The sequence below is a fragment of the Salvelinus namaycush genome, chromosome 32 (genome assembly GCF_016432855.1).
Source record: "Salvelinus namaycush isolate Seneca chromosome 32, SaNama_1.0, whole genome shotgun sequence".
NCBI lineage: Eukaryota > Metazoa > Chordata > Actinopteri > Salmoniformes > Salmonidae > Salvelinus > Salvelinus namaycush.
The window spans coordinates 9,802,264-9,822,931 of record NC_052338.1 but is presented as its reverse complement, the minus strand read 5'-3'; the positions used below and the strand labels follow the sequence as shown (position 1 = coordinate 9,822,931).

General features: G+C 42.0%; 1 protein-coding gene across 1 annotated transcript in view; it reads right to left on the bottom strand.

The window, feature by feature from the left end:
• Positions 1-18,893, bottom strand: part of LOC120026811 (F-actin-uncapping protein LRRC16A-like) — a 29,137-nt gene extending 10,244 nt beyond the window's left edge. The window contains exons 1-26 of the mRNA XM_038971524.1: positions 18,854-18,893; positions 17,572-17,669; positions 15,223-15,273; positions 10,317-10,376; positions 10,105-10,226; positions 9,719-9,816; positions 9,560-9,630; positions 9,220-9,293; positions 9,034-9,109; positions 7,283-7,371; positions 6,624-6,718; positions 6,334-6,420; positions 6,147-6,250; positions 5,775-5,852; positions 4,481-4,557; positions 4,212-4,316; positions 3,767-3,836; positions 3,425-3,506; positions 3,233-3,332; positions 3,054-3,108; positions 2,782-2,954; positions 2,590-2,658; positions 2,352-2,445; positions 2,074-2,172; positions 444-572; positions 29-163 (exon numbers count right to left, since the gene is read on the bottom strand). Coding sequence (XP_038827452.1) covers positions 29-163; positions 444-572; positions 2,074-2,172; positions 2,352-2,445; positions 2,590-2,658; positions 2,782-2,954; positions 3,054-3,108; positions 3,233-3,332; positions 3,425-3,506; positions 3,767-3,836; positions 4,212-4,316; positions 4,481-4,557; positions 5,775-5,852; positions 6,147-6,250; positions 6,334-6,420; positions 6,624-6,718; positions 7,283-7,371; positions 9,034-9,109; positions 9,220-9,293; positions 9,560-9,630; positions 9,719-9,816; positions 10,105-10,226; positions 10,317-10,376; positions 15,223-15,273; positions 17,572-17,669; positions 18,854-18,893 — 2,331 coding nt within the window. The remainder of the gene's footprint in view (positions 1-28; positions 164-443; positions 573-2,073; positions 2,173-2,351; positions 2,446-2,589; positions 2,659-2,781; positions 2,955-3,053; positions 3,109-3,232; positions 3,333-3,424; positions 3,507-3,766; positions 3,837-4,211; positions 4,317-4,480; positions 4,558-5,774; positions 5,853-6,146; positions 6,251-6,333; positions 6,421-6,623; positions 6,719-7,282; positions 7,372-9,033; positions 9,110-9,219; positions 9,294-9,559; positions 9,631-9,718; positions 9,817-10,104; positions 10,227-10,316; positions 10,377-15,222; positions 15,274-17,571; positions 17,670-18,853) is intronic.
• Positions 18,894-20,668: the final 1,775 nt, after the last annotated feature.

The following is a 20,668-nucleotide window of genomic DNA, read 5'->3' as shown; positions in this document are numbered from 1 at the left end:
ATTTACTGCTGTGTTGACTGTTGCGTACCTGTAGCTGCCCATCCATGACCCTGGCCATCTCTCCTGCCATGGACTCTAGCTTGTCCTGAATGGGGCCACCCATGTCAGGGGGGCCGCCCATGCCACCAGGAGATCCCCTCACGTGGTACAGGTTGGGCAGCAGCTAGATAGATGAGCAGGGTATGGAAGGAGGGGCAGACAGAGAAAAAGAAAAAGAGGAAGAGGCAAAAATAAAAACATTGGAGTTTGAGGCTCTTTTTGTATCCTTGTTTTTCTAAATGTTATTTAACCAGGATGTCCCATGTAGAGTTTGAGGTTAATGTTAACCCTGTCATTTTTGTCTCTCTTAGATCAAAGTTTGAAATCCACGCTCTATCACTTCTGCGTTCATACTGTATGTTCTACCGATTCTATAAGAACAATATGTCTGGTTCTCAGCTCACTCTTTTGGAGTTCCTGGCGTCCTTCATGAGGTTCTTGGCCACCTTCATGTCCTCCTGGACGACGTCGGTCTCTGTATACCTCAGAGAGTTCAGGTGGTCCTGCACCTTTACACAGATCATGTCCATCATCTGGATCAGCAGAAGGCAGGAGGGGTCAGAGGTTATCAGAGGACGTAATGTAATGGTCATTCAACACTTAATGTATTACGTAACTTTACATTTCTCCAGTGGAAACTCAATGTACTACTAACATTTATCCAAAAAGTGCTGAGACAAATGAAAGAAATTTACAACAATAAGATGGTGGGAGCTGTACTGTTAGATTTCAGTGCAGCCTTTGATATTATTGACCATAACATTTTGTTGAAAAAAAAAACGTATGCGTTATGGCTTTTCCACCTCAGCTTTGAATACACAAAATGGTAATCTAATAGAACTCAAAGGGTTTTCTTTAATGGAAGCTTCTCTAATGTCAAACATGTAAAGTGTGGTGTACCGCAGGGCAGCTCTCCAGGCCTTCTCTTTTCTATTTTTACCAATGACCTGCCACTGGCATTAAAACAAAGCATGTGTGTCCATGTATGCTGATGACTTAACCATACACGCATCAGCAACCACAATTAATGAATTCACTGAAACCCTTAACAAAGAGTTTGTTTTGGAATGGGTGGCCAGTAATAAACTGGTCCTGAACATCTCTAAAACTAAGAGCATTGTATTTGGTACAAATCATTCCTTAAGTTCTAGACCTCAGCTGAATCTGGTAATGAATGGTGTGGCTGTTGAACAATTTGAGGAGACTAAATTACTTGGCATTACCTTAGATTGTAAACTGTCATGGTCAAAACATAGGTTCAATGGATGGGGAGAGGTCTGGCCGTAATAAAGAGATGCCCTTCTTTTTTGACACCACACTCCAAAAAGCAAGTTCTGCAGGCTCTAGTTTTGTCTAATTTTGATTATTGTCCAGTCGTGTGGCCCAGTGCTGCAAGGAAAAACCTAGTTAAGCTGCAGCTGGTCCAGAACAGAGCGGCACATTTTGTGCTTCATTGTAATCAGAGGGCTGATATAAATAGTATGCATGCCAGTCTCTCTTGGCTAAGGGTTATGGAGAGACTAATGTTTCTTATAAAAAGTGATGCAGCCAGTGTATTGAAAGTCCCAAATTGTTTGCATCGTCAACTTACACACAGCTCTGACACACACACTTATCCCACCAGACATGCCACCAGGGATCTTTTCACAGTCCCCAAATCCAGAACAAATTCAAGAAAGCATTCAGTATTGTATAGAGCCCGTATTGCATGAAACTTCCGTCCATCTCATATTGTTCAAATAAACAGCAAACCTGGTTTCAAAAAACAGATAAAGCAACACCTCGCGGCACAACGCCTCTCCCCTATTTGACCTAGATAGTTTGTGTGTATGTATTGATATGTAGGCTACGTATGCCTTTTTAAATAAAATATGTAGTTCTGTCCTTGAGCTGTTCTTGTCTAGTGATGCTCTGTATTATGTTTCATGTTGTGTGGACCCCAGGAAGAGTAGCTGCTGCTGCTTTTGCAACAGCTGATGGGGATTCAAATAAAATACCAAAGTTAAATATCAAACATTTAAACAGAGGGGTCACCTGTTGTGTGGTTGTCGTGACAATGCCTTGCTGGAGCCGGTAAGCTTGCTCTTGGAGGTATTTTCGAGTCTCGTGGTTCCTTAGGAGATACTGCTCCATCTGCAGGGGAATTGATTTGTAGAGATTGATATAAAAAATAAAATATATATAAAAAATGTTTTAAAATTCATGTAGATGGAAATGTGACCATTTGCTATCGATGCCTTCTTATCAATGACAAATGACATCAATTCTGTCATCCGTTAATATCCACCATGCAGACAAATGTGAACTTTGACCTTTAGTAGGGCGTCCTCTGTTTTCTCAGGGCTGGCCTTGAGGGCCTGGGCAGCATCGATGATGGGGATAGGCATGAAGCGAATGGTGTGGTTCCTGAAAGAAATAGAGAGGGTAACAGTACTGTATATGTAACTAAGTGTATGCCTACTCACATATCCTAACCAAAACATCCATGGGAAGATGTGCAGAGGAGTGTAGATAAATATAAAATCGTGACACACACACACAGATACATACTTTTCTAACGCAGCTGCCACATCCTGGAGGCCTTGTAGGCTGACATTGTTTTTGTCCCACATAACTGTCCTGTACAAACGCATAAGAGATGACTGTACAGAACAATAGAATATAGTGGAATCCATATTATGCAGTATTGGAACTTGGCACAGTTGACCCTTGTGGACCTCTTCTTGAGTCTTGACCTCTTACCGGAGCTTGGTGTTGATCTGTAGGGCCTTGGCCAGCATCTTGGCCCCCATGTCTCCCATGCCGTTGCCACTGATGTCCACCCGGCTCAGGCTGGTGTTGCTGCCCAGAGCGTTCAGCACGATGGACAGATCTCCCTTCAGCTTGGAGTCAGCCAGGGAGAGGGACGTCAGGGGCTAAGTGACAAAGAGGTTAGTTGAACAATGGTAATGAATGGTTTAGACATTTTTATGCTAAGCTATTATTGCTAAGCATCACCATAAGAGTCGACTCACCGATTCCTCCTCCTGTATCATGTGCACCAGGTTGTCCAGGACTTGAGACAAATTTCTGTGGGAAGACATGCACACTTCGTTACATTCCAGACAGAGAGGACGATACAAACAGGAGGATATTAATAAGTGACAGGCTAATTAAAAAATATATCAAATTTCAATGTAAGTAAGTCTCGTACTTGGACTTAATGTTATTGAAGTTCTTGCCCAGTGAGAGGTGGCGGATGGAGCGATTTTTGGCCAGCCACACCAAGAGAGTGGTCAGGTCTGAATCCAAACCTGAGCATTACATTTAACACAATATCAAGTAAAACAATCAAGGTACACAACGTTCACAATCAATGTACATACAGTGTCTACTCAGGCCTCACCGTTGTCTGAGATGTCCAGGCTGGAGATGTTGGGAATCTCAGCTATGCAGCCCTCCAGAATCTGAGAGCCTCCAGATCTTAGCTGAAGTAACACAAACAAAACATTAAGAGAAAGGATAGCAAGTGTATTTTGGTGCTGTATTTGATTGTCATTCAGAGTACACAAGTAAATAAAGTTAAGTAATTCAAAATCAGAATATTCAGAGCATCAGCTCAAATAAAAGGGGTGTCAAGACAATATTTATTTTTGAATTTTATTTCAGAGTAGATTTCCCCTTTAATTTCTCCCTCAGGAGATTCAGGTAACTGTGCCAGGGCCAAGGCAGTAGTTCAGCCTCTTACCTCAGAGCTGCTGAGATCCAGTGATACTTCACTGAGATTAGGATTGCAGCCAAGCCCTAGTAAAAGTGCTCTGAGGAGAAAGAAACTAATTCAAACTCAACGGTTTCTTTTCTATTCAGTTAAATCATCAACGCATACTGAAATATGCAGGAATTAAATAATTGGTGTGATTAGATTGCTTTCTTGTTCACTGCAACTTTAAGGAATGTTTCTATACTACCTACTTTTTCATTTTAAAATGAAGCAAAAATAAATGTATAACATTAAAAACAATTTAAAAAGCCAAATAACTATGACATCCTGTCTAAAAGATACATCACTGACTATTTATAGACATGCACATTTTCTCCAGGAATATTCTCCAATTTCTAGATCATATTTTCATTCTTGGTGTAATACAGTTAAATGGAGCAAATGGCATAAATGGAGCAGACTGCAAGCTCACTTGAGTGCCTCCAGGGGGAGCTTGGTTCCAGACAGGTTGACACTGCTCAGCGCCAGTGCAGTGCCGAAGAACTGCTTGAAGGAATGCGGGACATCTTTACTTCTCCTGTGGGTTAAAAAGAATGCCAACACACTTGGGTTATTTGTTCTGAACTTCTCACTTTGACAAACTGAGCAGTATATGACACATGGACATAGAAGACAACAGCAACTATTGAGTGACAGGCTTATTTTAGCATAAGCAAGTCATTTTGTTGTTGTATGGCTCACCTGTGAGAGAAAACGCTCCTCGACATGTTGAGCACTGAGAGGTGCCTGAGAGAACCTCGTAGAAGTGAAGTGCAGACCTGGAAGACAGGTGTTGAGCATCTGAATAACATGGACTAGTCAAGTGACATCACAGCTTTTATCCAAGCTCACAGTCTAGGGAACTACAGACAGTATTTTACGAAATGGACTGGCCATTTGCATAGCAACAAATATAACAAGATCCATAAATATAACTATATAAAAAGCAAAAAATACATTTTTAAATTAATAAGTGATATCAAAAGCAGACAGCACGCTACTTATAAACAGTGCTCACATGATATCCAAATATGACATGTTCACTGTCATTGCATACTATAATTTTTTGTTGTACTTTTTCTCTCCGATTTTGTGATATCCAATTGGTAGTTACAGTCTTGACCCATTGCGGCAACTCCCGTACGGACTCGGGAGAGGCGAAGGTCAAGAGCCATGAGTCCTCCGAAACACAACCCTGCCAAACCGCACTGCTTCTTGACACACTGCTCGCTTAACCAGGAAGCCAGTCGCACCAATGTGTCAGAGGAAAAACTGTACAACTGGCAAACAAAGTCAGCATGCATGCACCCGGCCCGCCACAAGGAGTCGCTAGAGCGCCATGGGACAAGGACATCCCGGCCAGCCAAACCCTCCACTAACCCGGACGACACTGGGCCAATTGTGCGCCGCCTCATGGGTCTCCCAGTCGCAGTCAGCTACAACACAGCCTGGGATCAGACCCAGGTCTGTAGTGACGCCTCTAGCACTGCGACACAGCCTGGGATCAGACCCAGGTCTGTAGTGACGCCTCAAGCACTGCGACACAGTGCCTTAGACCACTGCGTCACTCGGGAGGCCAATTGCATATTATTACAATTAAACTAATCTACTTAATTATAGATTCGGTTTAGAATAGCTATGTAGGGTAGCGGGGCGGCAGGGTAGCCTAGTGGTTAGAGCGTTGGACTAGTAACCGAAAGGTTGCAAGTTCAAATCCCCGAGCTGACAAGGTACAAATCTGTCGTTCTGCCCCTGAACAGGCAGTTAACCCACTGTTCCTAGGCCGTCATTGAAAAATAAGAATTTGTTCTTAACTGACTTGCCTAGTTAAATATAAAAAAGGTAAATTTGTAAGTCGCTCTGGATAAGAGCGTCTGCTAAATGACTTAAATGTAAATGTAATGTGCCCATAAAAAGGGTTAAAGTCCAATTGTCCAATCATTGCCTAGCTATAGCAGTGTGAATTCTTCTTAGGATTGGATGAGGGTTCACTCACTTGGTCCAGACAGCAGTCACTGCTGGACAGATCCAGAGTTACTAGACTGTTATGTTGACCCAGGAAATTGTACAGATTCTGTGAAAGGAGTCAGAGAAATGATGAAGAAAACAACATCAAATACTGAGTACAATGAAGGGGGAATTAGGACTAGGTCTTTCACTTAATATTTCAAATTCTATTTCACACCATTTCTGTGGCCTGTGTGAAAAATAAATGAAAGCCAGGACAGAACATTTAAGATTTTGATTATGTTGCCAATACAACACTGATCTAAGATCAGTTCTGCACTCCCTCCCCTTATGATTAAGAGTGGTGTGTTAGCTGATCCTAGATCTGTGCCTAGCAACTTCTACCAGGAGATGTACATACTGAGAGGTCGTCTCCTCGGAGTGAGTTCCCACAGAGGTCCAGGTGTGTGAGGGTAGTGGGGACAGCAGGGTTGGCACTCAGCCCCTGGGCAAGACTGTTAACCCCTGACAACACATACACAGGAAGTTCAGAGGAAATGACATAACACATGATATTTGTCCAGGAAATTGGTTATGAATTTCAATACCCTTTTGCGATATGGAGGTCTTTGAAAGGTTCAAATGCTTGAGACCCATTGGGAGTTTGGCTAGCTGTGCACTGAGAGCAGATACACCTAGAAAAAAATAAAGTGCATTACAAACTTATGAACAGACTTAAACCTCTCATGAACTTGAAGCTTTGAGACACACGTTTGGCCATTGAGACGATCCATGCCAATGTAGGACAGAATACTAGATCTGTGCAGTATCCTATATATCTAAATCATTGAATATCACTGAATATCATAAAAAAATGAAAGCAGGGAGTTTGTTGTACCCTTGTCCTCCAGGGAGTTGTTTGTGAGGTTGAGGGTGTGAAGTGCAGAGGCAGGGTTGCAGGTCAGAGCGTTGGCTAGCTTCTGCGCGAAATCACTGAAAATATCAAGAAAAGACAAGGCTCTACATAATCCCAAAAACTTCTCACCCCAGGACAACGGTGCCTATCTGGGAGAATAAAGAAAAACAACATGCTTAAGTTTCGGCATGAATTGCCTTCATCAGAGCCTATTGTTTGTTTGTCCCGTCAATAAATGGATCAGATTGACGCAGAAACAGAGTGCTCTTTATTCTCCCGGATAGTCACCAGTTGAAGTATCCAGGGGAAAGGAGTGTTTTGGGGATTTTCAAGCCCCTCAGTCGAGCACCTGATTCCCCTTCCCCAATTGGTAATACTTTTTCCCACAGCTCTACATAAGTTCTCTCAGGATTTTCTACATCAAGTATATTTCTGATAATAGTGAGTCATGGGTTTAACTAGTGTGTGAGCTTGCTCCCTTAGCTTCCTACTGAACAGCATGCATGGAAGGTGGCTGCGTTCGAGAGCGTGATTCATTCTGAAACTGTGTGTTTGTGCGTTTTGTTTGCACCAGCATCTGTGTGTGTGTGTGTTGGATAAAATAAAGCCAGTATAGCTTATTACCAGTGCTTAGTGCTCACCTTCTGAGACCTGCATTCTCTAAAACCAGCTCCTCTAAGCGACTGGAGCGGGCCACAACTCGCAGAATTTGTTCACACACATCTGTGGACTGCAAGTAAACACTTCAGTGTGAAAAGTAACAAGCTCAGGCTTGTGTAAACACAGATGCATAACTTACTGTACAAAAACGTAAAACCTTTAATTAAATGCATAAACACACACAAGAACGCAAACAAGGACACATTCACCAAAACACACACACAGTGTGCGAGCAAACACACACACACCTCCTATGACTAAGTATCAGCAGCAGTCACACCATCCCTGACTAATAAACGCTTGTTGACATCTCATCCTCATGCCTCCTCTCTGCCTGCCACCACCAGAACACACACTCCTTTATACACACACAGCTGTCCTCTTCCTGCTGTGGACAGTGTGCCCTTTACAACACGTGTTTAGCCACTCTCAGAGGATAGTGGAAGTTATATAATAAAGAATGGTTTCAATACAAAATAAGCACTTAATGAAAGTCTTACAATGCATTTTAACTGCATTCTAAATTAGTGCTGAGCTATTAGTGTTTGAGGTTATTTCGGTATGATTATTAAACATTTAGGGTTTTCGATTTCAATCATTTTTTTAAACATTAGACGCACTACAGTATGCTTTATGTGGGTTGAATGCTGTAACACAGAATAAAACAATTGATAAAAGTCCCATGATGGTAGTGACTGCCCATTATTGCTTATCACTTATTAACCATCATTTATCACCTTACTTTAATAAAATGTTTAATTTGTTGTATATATTACATTTGTTTTATTTGATGACTTATTTATTTGATGACAAAATCCCTATTTTAGTAGTTCTTCAAAAATGGAACAAAAAAAATGCAACATGTAAAGTGTTGGTCACATGTTTCATGAGCTGAAATTAAAAGATCCATAAAAGATCCACAACATTTTCAATACGCACCAAAAGCTGAGTTCTTCCATATTTTGTGCAAAATTTGTTTACATCCTTGTTAGTGAGCATTTCTCCTTTGCCAAGATAATCCATCCACCTGACAGGTGTAGCATATCAAGAAGCTGATTAAACAGCATGATCATTACACAGGTTGCACCATCTGCTGGAGATAATAAAAGGCCACTCCATAATGTGCAGTTTTGCCACTTCTATGACTGCTGAATACAAACTATCAATCACTGAGATCATGTATTTTCCGGTAGAGATCCCTTGTGAAGCAACCATTTCTCTATTCTTTTGTTTCTTCTCCATGTCTACCCCATACTAACCTAACATAGCAGGCGTAAAAGAAACCCCAAACAACCCCTCACAGACCAGAGTAGTTAATTATGACGTTTTCTGTGCCAAACTATGTAGAATATTGGCCTGTTAAAAACTACAACTCCCTTCTACATCGCACAGTTCGGGCTTGATCTGATTTATCTCTAGAGAAACTTTGCAAAAAACCCAGAACAAAAAAAAATTCAAATAATTGAACCGACGTTGGTCAATAAGTTTAAAAAAATTATAATAACCGACATTTCAGTTAAATCGCCCAGCACTAATCATAATGCATATACCTACAGTAGAGGCTTAATGTAAAGTGTTACCACAATTTATTTAACTTCCACCTCTCTTCAAGAGTAGCATGATGCTCGTTTCTCCAATTTATTTACTTCGGTTGAACTGTAAGATTTTTTCCCTTCATAAGTGTAACAGAACATGGAAAATGGTCACCAGCAGAGTTCAGAATGAAATGTACCAGTTTGTAGTCCTTTGTGGAGAGCTTGGTGAACCATTGGTTATACTCCAGGACCACAATGATGGCCACCAAATCTCTGGAGGAGAAGTAAATAGCATTGATTATCAAAAACAGAATGGTATAAAAGACACGGTTGTTCACGCAATGTGTACATTTGACAGCAGTGAAATAAGGAAGTGAAGTTACCGGTGATCAAGATGTACAAAATCCTGCAGGTTCAGTTCTCTGGTGTCCTGGGTCTGATAGATTGTGTCCACATCCTGTTGGGCAACATGGAGAGACGTGACCAAGATGGGAATAACTCAAACGATGGCAAAATTTGCACTGATATAGCTAAAACAACCCACAGGATGTAAAGCCAGGTCAGCATACATGTATTTCAAGAAAGACAATGTTAGAAACTTTAGCACAGATGCCTATCTACATGAACAGGATATTCAGGCTACTGGACCTCCATAAAATGCCCCCGTTACACTATGATCAATTAGCAATATTAAATTAAACGGAAGGAGACAAATCTACTAACCCACTGCACCTCCTCTCTGAATGGCAGACCCAGCTGGTCACAGAGACACCAGTACATGTGGGAGAAACCACCTAAGAGAGAATGAGGGAGGTGAATACAGAAAGTCAACTATGTTATAGTTGGGATTTTTGTGAAATATGTTCTATAATATAACGTTACCACATGGCCCTAGGTCTGTGGTGGCCTGGTCCTCCCAGAGAGACTGTAGGACGGCCGTCCTCTCAGGAGGCTTCAGGGTCAACTTCTTCATCGCCTTCCTTTCACAGTACAGGGGACACACCACAAACTGTCACTATCAGTCAGCCCAGAGGACAAAACACACACTGTCACTTTATCATGTCGGACATGAGTAAAGTGAGAGTGGGTGACAGTCTGACTGAGGAAGTGAATGAGCACACAAGCGAGTGAATGAGCACACAAGCAAGTGAATGAGTACTCAAGCAGATGAATGAGTGACTCACTAATGTAAGTGCTTGTATGAGTAAAAGAATAATGAAGTGACAATAAAGAAAGTAACAAAAGAGAGTGACAAAGAGGGGACCTACGCTGGGGAGAGGCCTGGACAGATTCTGTGTAGACAGCTCCCAATGTGGGCCACCACCTCATCCACATCCTCCACAGAGCCAAGCTTCAGGGACAGCTGGCCTCGGTCATACTCCAACAACAACTGTAGGGGGCGCAACACAGTCAACTGATACTGTCTGTAACATGTTTGGTTTCAACAGAGGTTTAATGTTTAAAGCCAGGACTATCTTACCTGAGTGGGCTTGTTACTAGTGATCCCCTCTATATCTAGGTAATTGAAGGTGTGTTCAATCTGAAACCACACAACAAAAATTTCACTATACTCTAAAAATTAAAAAGGTATGGAATCAAAATGTTGGAAAACATATTGATAAAATCAAAAACATGTGAGGCACACAAGGACATATGTCCACTTTCTCTTTCACAGCTATAAAGGCCAACACAAACAAAAACAGACACTGAGATACACAACATGACCAAAAGTATGTGGACATCTCATTCCAAAGTCATGGCCATTAATATGGAGTTGGTCCACCCTTTGCTGCTATAACAGACTCCACTCTTCTGGGAAGGCTTTCCACTAGTTGGAACAATGGAAGCAAGTCCCCGCAGCATTTAGCCACAAGAGCATTAGTGAGGTTGGGCACTGATGTCGGGTGATTAGGCCTGGCTCACTGTCAGTATTCAAATTCATCCCAAAGGGGTTCGATGGCGTTGAGGTCAGGGCTCTGTGCAGGCCAGTCACGTTCTTCTACACTGATCTCGACAAACCATTTCTGTGTGTACCTCGGCTTTGTGCACGGGGGCATTCTCATGCTGAAACAGGAAAGGGCGTTCCCCAAGCTGTCGCTACAATGTGGGAAGCACAGAATCGTCTAGAATGTATTTTATGCTGTAGCATTAAGATTTCCCTTCACTGGAACTAGGTGGCCTACTCCAAACCATGAAAAACAGCCCCAGACCATTTTTTCTCCTCCACCAAACTTTATAGTTGGCATTATGCATTGGGGCAGATTCTCCTGGCGTCCGCCAAATCCAGATTCGTCCGTCGGACTGCCAGATGGTGAAGCATGATTCATCCCTCCAGAGAACACGTTCCCACTGTTACAGAGTCCAATGGCAGCGAGCATTACACCACTCGAGCCGTCGCCTGGCATTGCGATCTTAGGCTTGTGCGCGGCTGCTCGGCCTTGGAAACCCATTTCATGAAGCTCTCGACGAACAGTTCTTGTGCTGACGTTGCTTCCAGAGGCAGTTAGGAACTCATCCTAGGACGGTGTCAAGTTGAAAGTCACTGAGCACTTCAGTAAGACTATTCTACTGCCAGTGTTTGTCTATGGAGATTGCATGGCTGTGTGCTCAATTTTATACACGTCAGCAATGGGTGTGACTGAAATAGCCAAATCCACTCATTTGAATGTGTCCACATACTTTTGTATATATAGTGTAGATAGACAAACCCCAATAACACCCCCCCCCCCCCCCCACACACACACACACACACAACTGGCAGGATGACAGGGGAGAGAGGGAGAGAGAGTGGATGAAGTCAAACTAATCCAGAGCTGCTATCTTTCTGACACTAGAGGCCCACGCTGAAGGAGGAAAGAAAAACCTCCCCCTCCAGCTGTTAAATCCCTCCAATGTCTTTGCTCGGCACACAAAACTCCAAGGGCAAGATTTACTCCCAGGAACAACTGAGCCTCTGTCGTACACAGAGCGTATAATAATCCAAACACCATCATACAATGACTTCTTTCCAGGATACAGGAAAACTAAATGCTAAAACTTTAGCCTGCAGCTATAATGCTTTATGTATAACTTGTAATAAGCATGTAGCCTAGTGTTACCAAAAATCACTTCCTCAGGGTTTGTACCTTTCCAGAGGATACGAGTAGAAGACTAAAATACACCCGAAAGAGGAATTAGCATGAATACTTGTAAGGCTCTGTAAATAGTGTAACTTTAATTTTTTTTAAGTGCATGGGTTTTAATGACTAGCAATTGAAGTACAGTAGCTTCAGAAAGTATTCACACCCCTTGATTTTTTCCACATTTTGTTGTTACACTGCCTGAATTGAAAATTGATTACATTTAGATGTGTCAATGGCCTACATACACAATAATACCCCATCATTTTAATGTGGAATGATGTTTTTAGAAATTGTTACAAATTAATTAAAAATGAAAAGCTGAAATGTCTTGAGTCAGTAAGTACTCAACCCTTTTGTTATGGCAAGCCTAAATAAGTTCAGGAGTAAACATTTGCTCAACTAGTCACATAAGATGGATGGAGTCACGTTGTGTAATAATAGTGTTTTACAAAAATGTTGAATGACTACATAATCTCTGTACCCCACACACACAACTAATTTTAAGGTCCCTCAGTCAAGCAGTGAATTTCAAACACAGATTCAACCACAAAGACCAGGGAGCTTTTCCAATCCCTCAAAGAAGAGCACCTAGATCAGATCAGTAAAAAAAAAAACTTATTACAAAAGTTATTACACTTTGGATGGTGTATCAAGACACCCAGTCTCAAAGATACAGGCGTCCTTCCAAACTCAGTTGCCCGGGAGGAAGGAAACTGCTCCGGGATTCCACCATGAGGACAATGATGACTTAACAGTTAGAGTTTAAGAGCTGTGATAGGAGAAAACTGAGGATGGATCACAACATTGTAGCTACTCCACAATACTAACCTAAATGGCATAGTGAAAAGAAAGATGTCTGTACAGCAGTGGTCTCCAAAACATTTCTACTTGATCGCAAAACATTTCTGTAAAAAACCTAATGATAAAGCCTTGCGTTCCCATATCTACCGCTGCTGGCGGTAGGTGCACCCGATTCATCTGCCCTGCACGCCAGATAGAAGTGTTCCAATTTTTAACCATTTCATGTGTCTGAATGGTCTTTCCAGTGGGCCCGGAGAGCAAATCAAGTGCACTATCAGCCTACCGCTGGCCAATCGGATGGCTCAGATTACTGTGTATGCAGTAACGTAGCAGGCGTAAAAGAAAGCTACAGCAAAGTTGAAGATGTTAATCAGAGTAAAAACATGAATTTGTGCATGAGGCAGAAATAAAGCGGGGGCGACTCGAGTTTCGCCATCAGCTGGAAGACGGTGTCCCTTTTTGGTCAGCGTAGGAAAGGGATCGACGGGACGTTGAGAGGCCCTCAGACCCTCAGTCTGCTGCTCTCTCCCTCCGCTGAGACTGAACATCAGATGCAGGTGCCATTAGCCCAGTAAAATAAAAAGCAAATTATTTAAATGCATGTTCACTCAGCTGTGTCTCGCAAGTAATACACCAACTGTTCTATTACCAGTGTGGTCATAGCCTACACCTAAATATATGTTTAAAATGGCCTGAACAACAACGCATTGGCACGGCATATCATGCAAAGCTAATATGCGGTGATAATGTATTGGTCCTATAGCCCACTGCACAAACCTCATTGCTACAGTACTATTTTTAATAGGTTGCATAGGCTTACGCTTTTTAAGTCATGCAAAAACATCTGAGTGGTAGATCTTGGCTTGCATTTTGATCAGAAAGTGATCTTGACTCAGAAAAGGTTGGTGACCACTACCGTACAGAATAAAAAATAAATATGCAGCAAAAAATGTTACTTTATGTCCTGAATACAAAGTGTTATGTTTGTGTCAAATCCAACACGTCACTGAGTACCACTTCATATTTTCAAGCATGGTGGTGGCTGCATCATGTTATGGGTATGCTTGTCATCGACAAGGACTAGGGATTTTTTTAATGATAAAAATAAACGGAAGAGAGCTAAGCACAGGCAAAAAATCCAAGAGGAAAACCTGGTTCAGTCTGCTTTCCAACAGACACACTGGGAGACAAATTCACCTTTCAGCAGGTCAAAAACAGTACTGCTTACCAAGATTAAATGGAATTTTCCCGATTGGCCTAGTTACAGTTTGGATTTAAACGGCTTGAAAATCTACGGCAAGACTTGAAAATGGCTGTCTAGTAATGATCAACAAGTAACTTGACAGAGCTTGAAGAATTTTTTAAGAATCATGTGCAAATATTGTACAATCCAGTTGTGCAAAGCTCTTAGAGACTTACCCAGAAAGACTCACAGCTGTAATTGCTGCCAAAGGTGATTCTAACATGTATTGACTCAGGGGTTTGAATACTTATCTAATCAAGATAGTGTTTTATTTTTCATAAATTCTTTACAAATGTTAGAATTTTTCATCCACTTTCACATTACTGAGAATTTTGTGTAGATCGTTGACAAAAAACTGTTTTAATCCCACTTTGCACACAACAAAATGTGGGTAAAGTCAAGGGGTGTGAATACTTTCTGAAGGCACTGTATTTGTAATTCACCACATTCATGAAATGCACAGTCCAAAGATTGCAGTGAAGAAGTTGCAGTTACTGGTATTCGTTAACCAGTACATTACCGCCTGGCACAAGTGAGCAGGTCCCACCATATGCCATGACATCTGATATGTTTACCCACAATGCAGCTGTGAACACAGCCTGTGGGAAAGAAAAACAGTCAATGCTTTCTGAAAAACCTAAAACCTTAAAAGGGAGAGAGAGTCAAAAAAGTTAAACAGAAATAGGGGAGAGATCTGCAGAGACTTGCTCCTTGGGCCAGCAACTGTACCAGAGAGAATTCCAGGAGCGCTCCTCCAAAACAAGCAGGAGCATGCTCGGAGATAGACTAACCAAACATTCCCAAGGAGGACCATCTGGGATGACTGGGGGCGGGAGGAAGACAGTCAGTCTAATTGAATTTCCTCAATTCATCCAGAAAGAAGTCATCCCACTCACTCAAACCTCTACTTACTACGTGTCGTAATGGAGTGAATTCCCTGTCTGTCATCATTACATAGTACATAAAAGTGAGTTGCAGCGATTTCAACTTCACAAGAACTTAATTGGGCCTGAGTAATATTGATGTTAACTCCCGTAGCACTATGCACAAATGTAGCACCATGCAGTACACTAGTAAACTAATGTTTAAGCTTCTGTGGGACGCAGCTATTTGAGGCATAGGAAGATCAGGATATACACTAACACACATTCAAAACACTCAGTGTCTCACATGTGCATGTATGCTGTCTCACCTCGCACACACAGCACACTTCTCCTTACCTTGGTGGGGACCCTTGCAGTAAGCAGAAAGACCCGATGGGATGCCAAAGCCTGTAGGAGAGTGAGACAGATCAGAGAGACGTAACGGAAGTCAACAACTGTACAACTAGAACTGGACAGAGTTACAGTACTAAGCCTTTCCACCAGCGGTTTGCAGCTGTTATTGTCTAGAAGGAATTTAAATATCAACTGTAGAGCCAAGTGAAAGAGACCTGGAGATGGGACATACGTAAAGAACATGGTCTCGTTTTTACTATAGTTTCTGTGTGTTAAACCCTTTATTCTTAAAAACACTGGAGCAAACTCAATTGAAATCACACTGTGGTAGCTAACTCATTTCTAGAGACATGCAAAAGTATCATGCTACAGGTGAATACACAGTTATAGTCAAAAGGAGAAAGAGAGAACTGTCTGTGGATCAGATAGCTGTGGTATGTGGGTTTTTGGAGTGAAGTCACTCAAGGCCAAATATGAGCATTGATAGTGGCTTAGTGAGCCAATGGCTGGGTGAGGCAGGAGACCCCGCCCCTCTCTGCTCTGGACAACCTGTTTCAGATTTGTATTTTATTTTCAAGTATCTCAGGTGTAAAAAGAGGGGGAGGGGTATTGCATGTTCACACACACACACTAATCATGCACATGTAGACACACACATACATTTCACAATCCCATAATAATTCTTACAGGTAAGACCCACTTATCCATTGTGTCTTAAAAGAAAAAGACAGCTCAACCAAATGTTGACCACTGAGTTTGGCAGAAGAATTTACAGTCCCAATTCTAGCAAGGCCTAGGAATGTGCCAATGTGGTGGGCTATGTTAATCAGTGTCTGATGCGCTCAGTCAGTGTCCTGTGGGGAAGTGGTGTCAAGTCAAGACAGTGAACATACATGCCACCAAATTGTGGAACTTTACAAAGAAAATAAGCCCCCAGAGCCTACACCGTGTCCAATAGGCCCCCAGAGCCTACACCGTGTCCAATGGGCCCCCAGAACCTACAATGGGCCCATTTCACACTAAACTCTAAGGAAGGACAACTTTCCAGAAAATGATATGCCTTCAAATGTGAAAATGGTATAGAGTTTCATGAGTTGAGGATGCGTATTTAGAGTAACGAGTCAGTTATATCCTCATTATACTATGCGTTTAAAATCAGTTGCCAACATTTGTCCTTTTAATGAACTAGGAAACACATAGGTGTTTCAGAGTATCTCCCAAAGCTAGTCAGCTGCACATGTTCTACAATTAAAACAGAACCTTGTTTCTGTCTGTTAACTCATGGGTGGTGCAGCAAACATTAGCATGCCAAGAAACTTCGTTTTTTAAATCCACACTTATACGTTGTCTGCTGAGTAACACACACTGGGGGTCTAGAGACATGCAGTTACATGAAACAAGATAGGCCCATATCCAATAGTAGGCCTACTCCCACATCACTTTATCCATTGTTCTTCCTCTTACACAATAATACACTGAGACTAAGGGCTCAAATGTATTTTGAAAGTTGGGTCTGATGCTTTTCATGTCTTTGCTGGCCCACGGCTTAAAGGAAAGGGTTAAAGGATGATGAAGTTGCCAAGTATGAGGTGAGACTGAATAGTGTCTGTATACAGGGCTGTGTTCATTAGGGCATGCAATGGAAAACGTTTTACAACGGAAAATGAAAACGAGTGTTTCTTATTCTGTAAGTGTTCTTGGGTATTTTGAAAGGCGCAAATAAAATGTATTAGTCTGTTTTCTTCCATTCGATGCCTAATGAACACGGCCCAGGGCTTAGGATTAAAGAAGATCAGCTTGCAACACCTTATAAAGAATTTTGTTTGGAAAGAGGCCGAAGCATCTCTGGTCTTCCTTAGGTTTGATGGAGGCAACTGATATTCCAGTTGAAACACAATACGTTTTGGCGCTCTTTTGAAAGTGCTCTGAAGTTGCTAACAAAAATTTGACAGTTGTGGAGGTTCATCCTGTAACATTTCAAATGTAACATTTAACCATCAAAATCCAATATTCTGCATACAAAGTAACAAGAATATTACACCGCAGACAAAATTCTTTCTCAGTCTGTCAAGTCCACAGAAAGTGGTGAGGTTGTGTTTCAAACGTTCTGTGGTCAAACAGTCGACTGCAGGCCTGCTGTGAATGAGGCACAGGAACAAGGTTTTGCTGAGAAACATGTAAACCTTGAGAGAATGAGGAAAATTACAAACACTGGGGTGCTCAGAAAGACAAGTTGATGTTCTCCTACATAGAAGGGTTGTGTTGTGTCTACACATTTAACGCTACATTTAGAGAACTGCACAATGAGAAACCAATTATATGGGGGCCTAGAATGCAGGCCTGATGTCTTACCAGAACTCGGTTCTCCAGTTTGTCACCTTTGACCTCCAGTTTCAACCTCTTCTTCAGGGTGAGCTTGATCTTCCTTCCCACGGCATCTCTCAGACTCTCTAGGAGGAACAATTGGAAGATTGATACGATCACGCTATCGTTTCCTCTACTGCATGTTCAGGGCTAGGCTTATTGGAGGCCTTTATAAAATCAAAAATAACTCATGCTTGGTCTGGGAAATCATGAATAACAGAAGCAGAAATGCTTTTTGATAGGAAAACAACCCACTTTGCCTGCATTGAGCAGTTTTTTAACAGTTGTATCAACAGTGGACCTAATGTCAGTTTCGTAACCACTACACTCAAAAAGAAACTCATAAGTATTGAAAATACCACACAGTCCATAGACAGTGGGTTTCCCCCAGGCCATAGGGCAGTGCTAGGGAGGTTAGTAATTCAACATTGGTGCACTTTTTTCTCCCACATAATAGCAGTCAGAGTAATATTATTGCTTAATTTTGTACCAAACACAGCTTTAACCAGCATCAGCCTCTTACAGGTTTCATGATTCCGTTGTCAAATTTATATTAAGAGGGAAGCCAGATGCCAACCAGGAAACCAGCTGAGTGAGGGACTGATCTGTTTTGGTGAGGCACCTCAATTTTTTTGTAGTCTTGTTTTTCTTCAGGGAATCCTGGCAAGAGTGGGGGAAACTCTTGATTACATCACTCTCTGGACATGAGGTCATCAACTCAGATCAGAACATTTACAGACAGGGAGATTTCCAAACATGTCCCAGACTGCCATTTTTGGACATCTATTTATGTATCCAGTTCTCTGAAAGGAATGTCTGAAAACAGTTTTTGCAGTTGTTTGAGTGATGATTCCATAACTTGATCAGTGTCCATTCTCAAAAGAAAAATGTAACATTTTGAAAGAACTGTGAGGAAAACTGAGGAAGAAATCTCATATGGCTGTCTGGGCTTGTTGTATGTCCTGTGCTTTGCGTAGTATGACAATGGTTTATCCATACATTGGTCTATCCTAGAGGAGGCATGCGTCATGGTGTCATCACACTCTGGGGGAATTTCTCAAGAGAAGAGAAGAACAGCTCCAGTTCTTCTCTCCAACTGTGTGTACAAATGTATGTGGCAATCAGGTGGAGCTCGAAAACTTGAGAAACAGCTGACATATCATGTTTATCCCCCATAGTCGTTACGCAATTTAAAATGAACAATTTCAATGCAAGAGTAGTAACGTTCATTTTAGGCCAAATAAATTACATTACTGTTAAAGTTTCTTACCCAGTAGTTCGTTAGGAAAACCCGTATCTTCTTCAGACATGTTTAAGAATTAGGAGAGTTGTGTGGAGTTAAAAAAGCACAACGACAAAGACTTGTGCGACATGGATTAAAATGTAAAGTTATCCACCGACGAGTAGCCTAGTCCAGTTTCTTGAGTACCTGGGGTCGTTTTGCTTACTTTCTCCATTCATCCTCGAGTGCGTCAGAGCAATGTACCTTTTGGCGCTCGAGAGACGAAATTAACGAATAAAATGACATGAGTAAATTGAAGACAACGTTAAGATGCTTGGACTAGCCTACTCTGCGAGTCTGTTGCAAAAAATAATCACATACTTCCAGTCAACTCGTGAATGATCCCTCCCTCCTCAACAAAAGGTAGGCTACTCACCGAAGTCAAGTAGGGAAAATGTGACACCTGGTGGCAGGGCCGGCCCGCTCATTAGGCAGGAGGAGGCTGCCTATCACCGCAGGTTGACGAGGGCGGCATTTTCTGAGCTAACTTACTGTCGAAGGCGTACCTCCAACAACACAAAACCTCACATAATACTGCCCCAAAACAATGACAATTTCTCTCTCAACTATTGGCATATGGGCTTTTTAGGTGACTGCTGATGCCGCCCTGTGATAAGCTTTGTCAAAGGCAGGGATGCAAAATATTTATCTTGTCCATTCCCCGCGCGCCTCTCCAGGGTGCTGTTGGAGAGATGAATCGCTGCGGCACTCCACCAACATTCTGTCAAAAAAATTCCTCCAACATAAATCATGTAGTAGAAATAGTATGTGGCCTTTTCTGTAGCCTACAAGCTGGATATAAAATGTAAGACAGTGTAATGATATGGAAAGTTTTTACATCGTGCATTTTTCTCCGATCAAATAGCCTAACCTAAATGGCGCACAATCAAATACAAAATGCGCCGACATGTTAAGAAACCAAATATCCTAAAAACAGGACAGGTCAAAGTAAAATGGACAATATGGAATGGACAATCAGGCTACACCTGCTATCCAGGAGTTTAATCCAGTGGGATAAATTGTCATGATCAGTGTTTCAAGTTTGTATCCTGATCATAACGAAAAATAAAATGCTTCTGCATTTCCCGCTGTGTAAATGCATTGCAAATAGGCTCAGGATAACTCCTGATAAAGTTGGGTAGCTGATATTCTGAATTTAAATAGACAAATGTATTAGACTACACTGGGCGCTGCTCTATGTGACTCCCAATCACAGCCAGATGTGATACAGCCTGGAATCAAACCAGGGACTGTAGTGATGCCTCTTGCACTGAGATGCAGTGCCTTAGACCGCTGCGCAACTCGGGAGCCCACATGGATGGGCATTCATAAAATTACATTTCAGGTGACACTATAGGCTATACTTCAGTAAGCACGGGACGACGCTGACGCCTTTTGGACATCTTTTTTTGGTGCAGATGTGGCCGATGTGAAATGGCTAGCTAGTTAGCGGTGGTGCGCGCTAATAGTGTTTCAATCGGTGACGTCACTCGCTCTGAGACCTAGAAGTAGTGGTTCCCCTTGCTCTGCGATGGGTAACGATGCTTCGTGAGTGCCTGTGGTTGATGTGTGCAGAGGGATGAGGAGAGGGACGGAAGCTTAACTGTTACACATGTTTAGTTCAGATATTGACCGGTCTGGACCAGCCTTGATTTGGCCAAAACATAGATGTCTAGAAATTATATAGTTTCAACTTTAATTCAAGAGCCTAAAATGAACCTGATTTCAACGCCTGGAAAATAAGTATTTTAGACGTCTTTTCAACGTCATTTTGCTTACTGGGACTTCTTGTAGGGGCAGCAT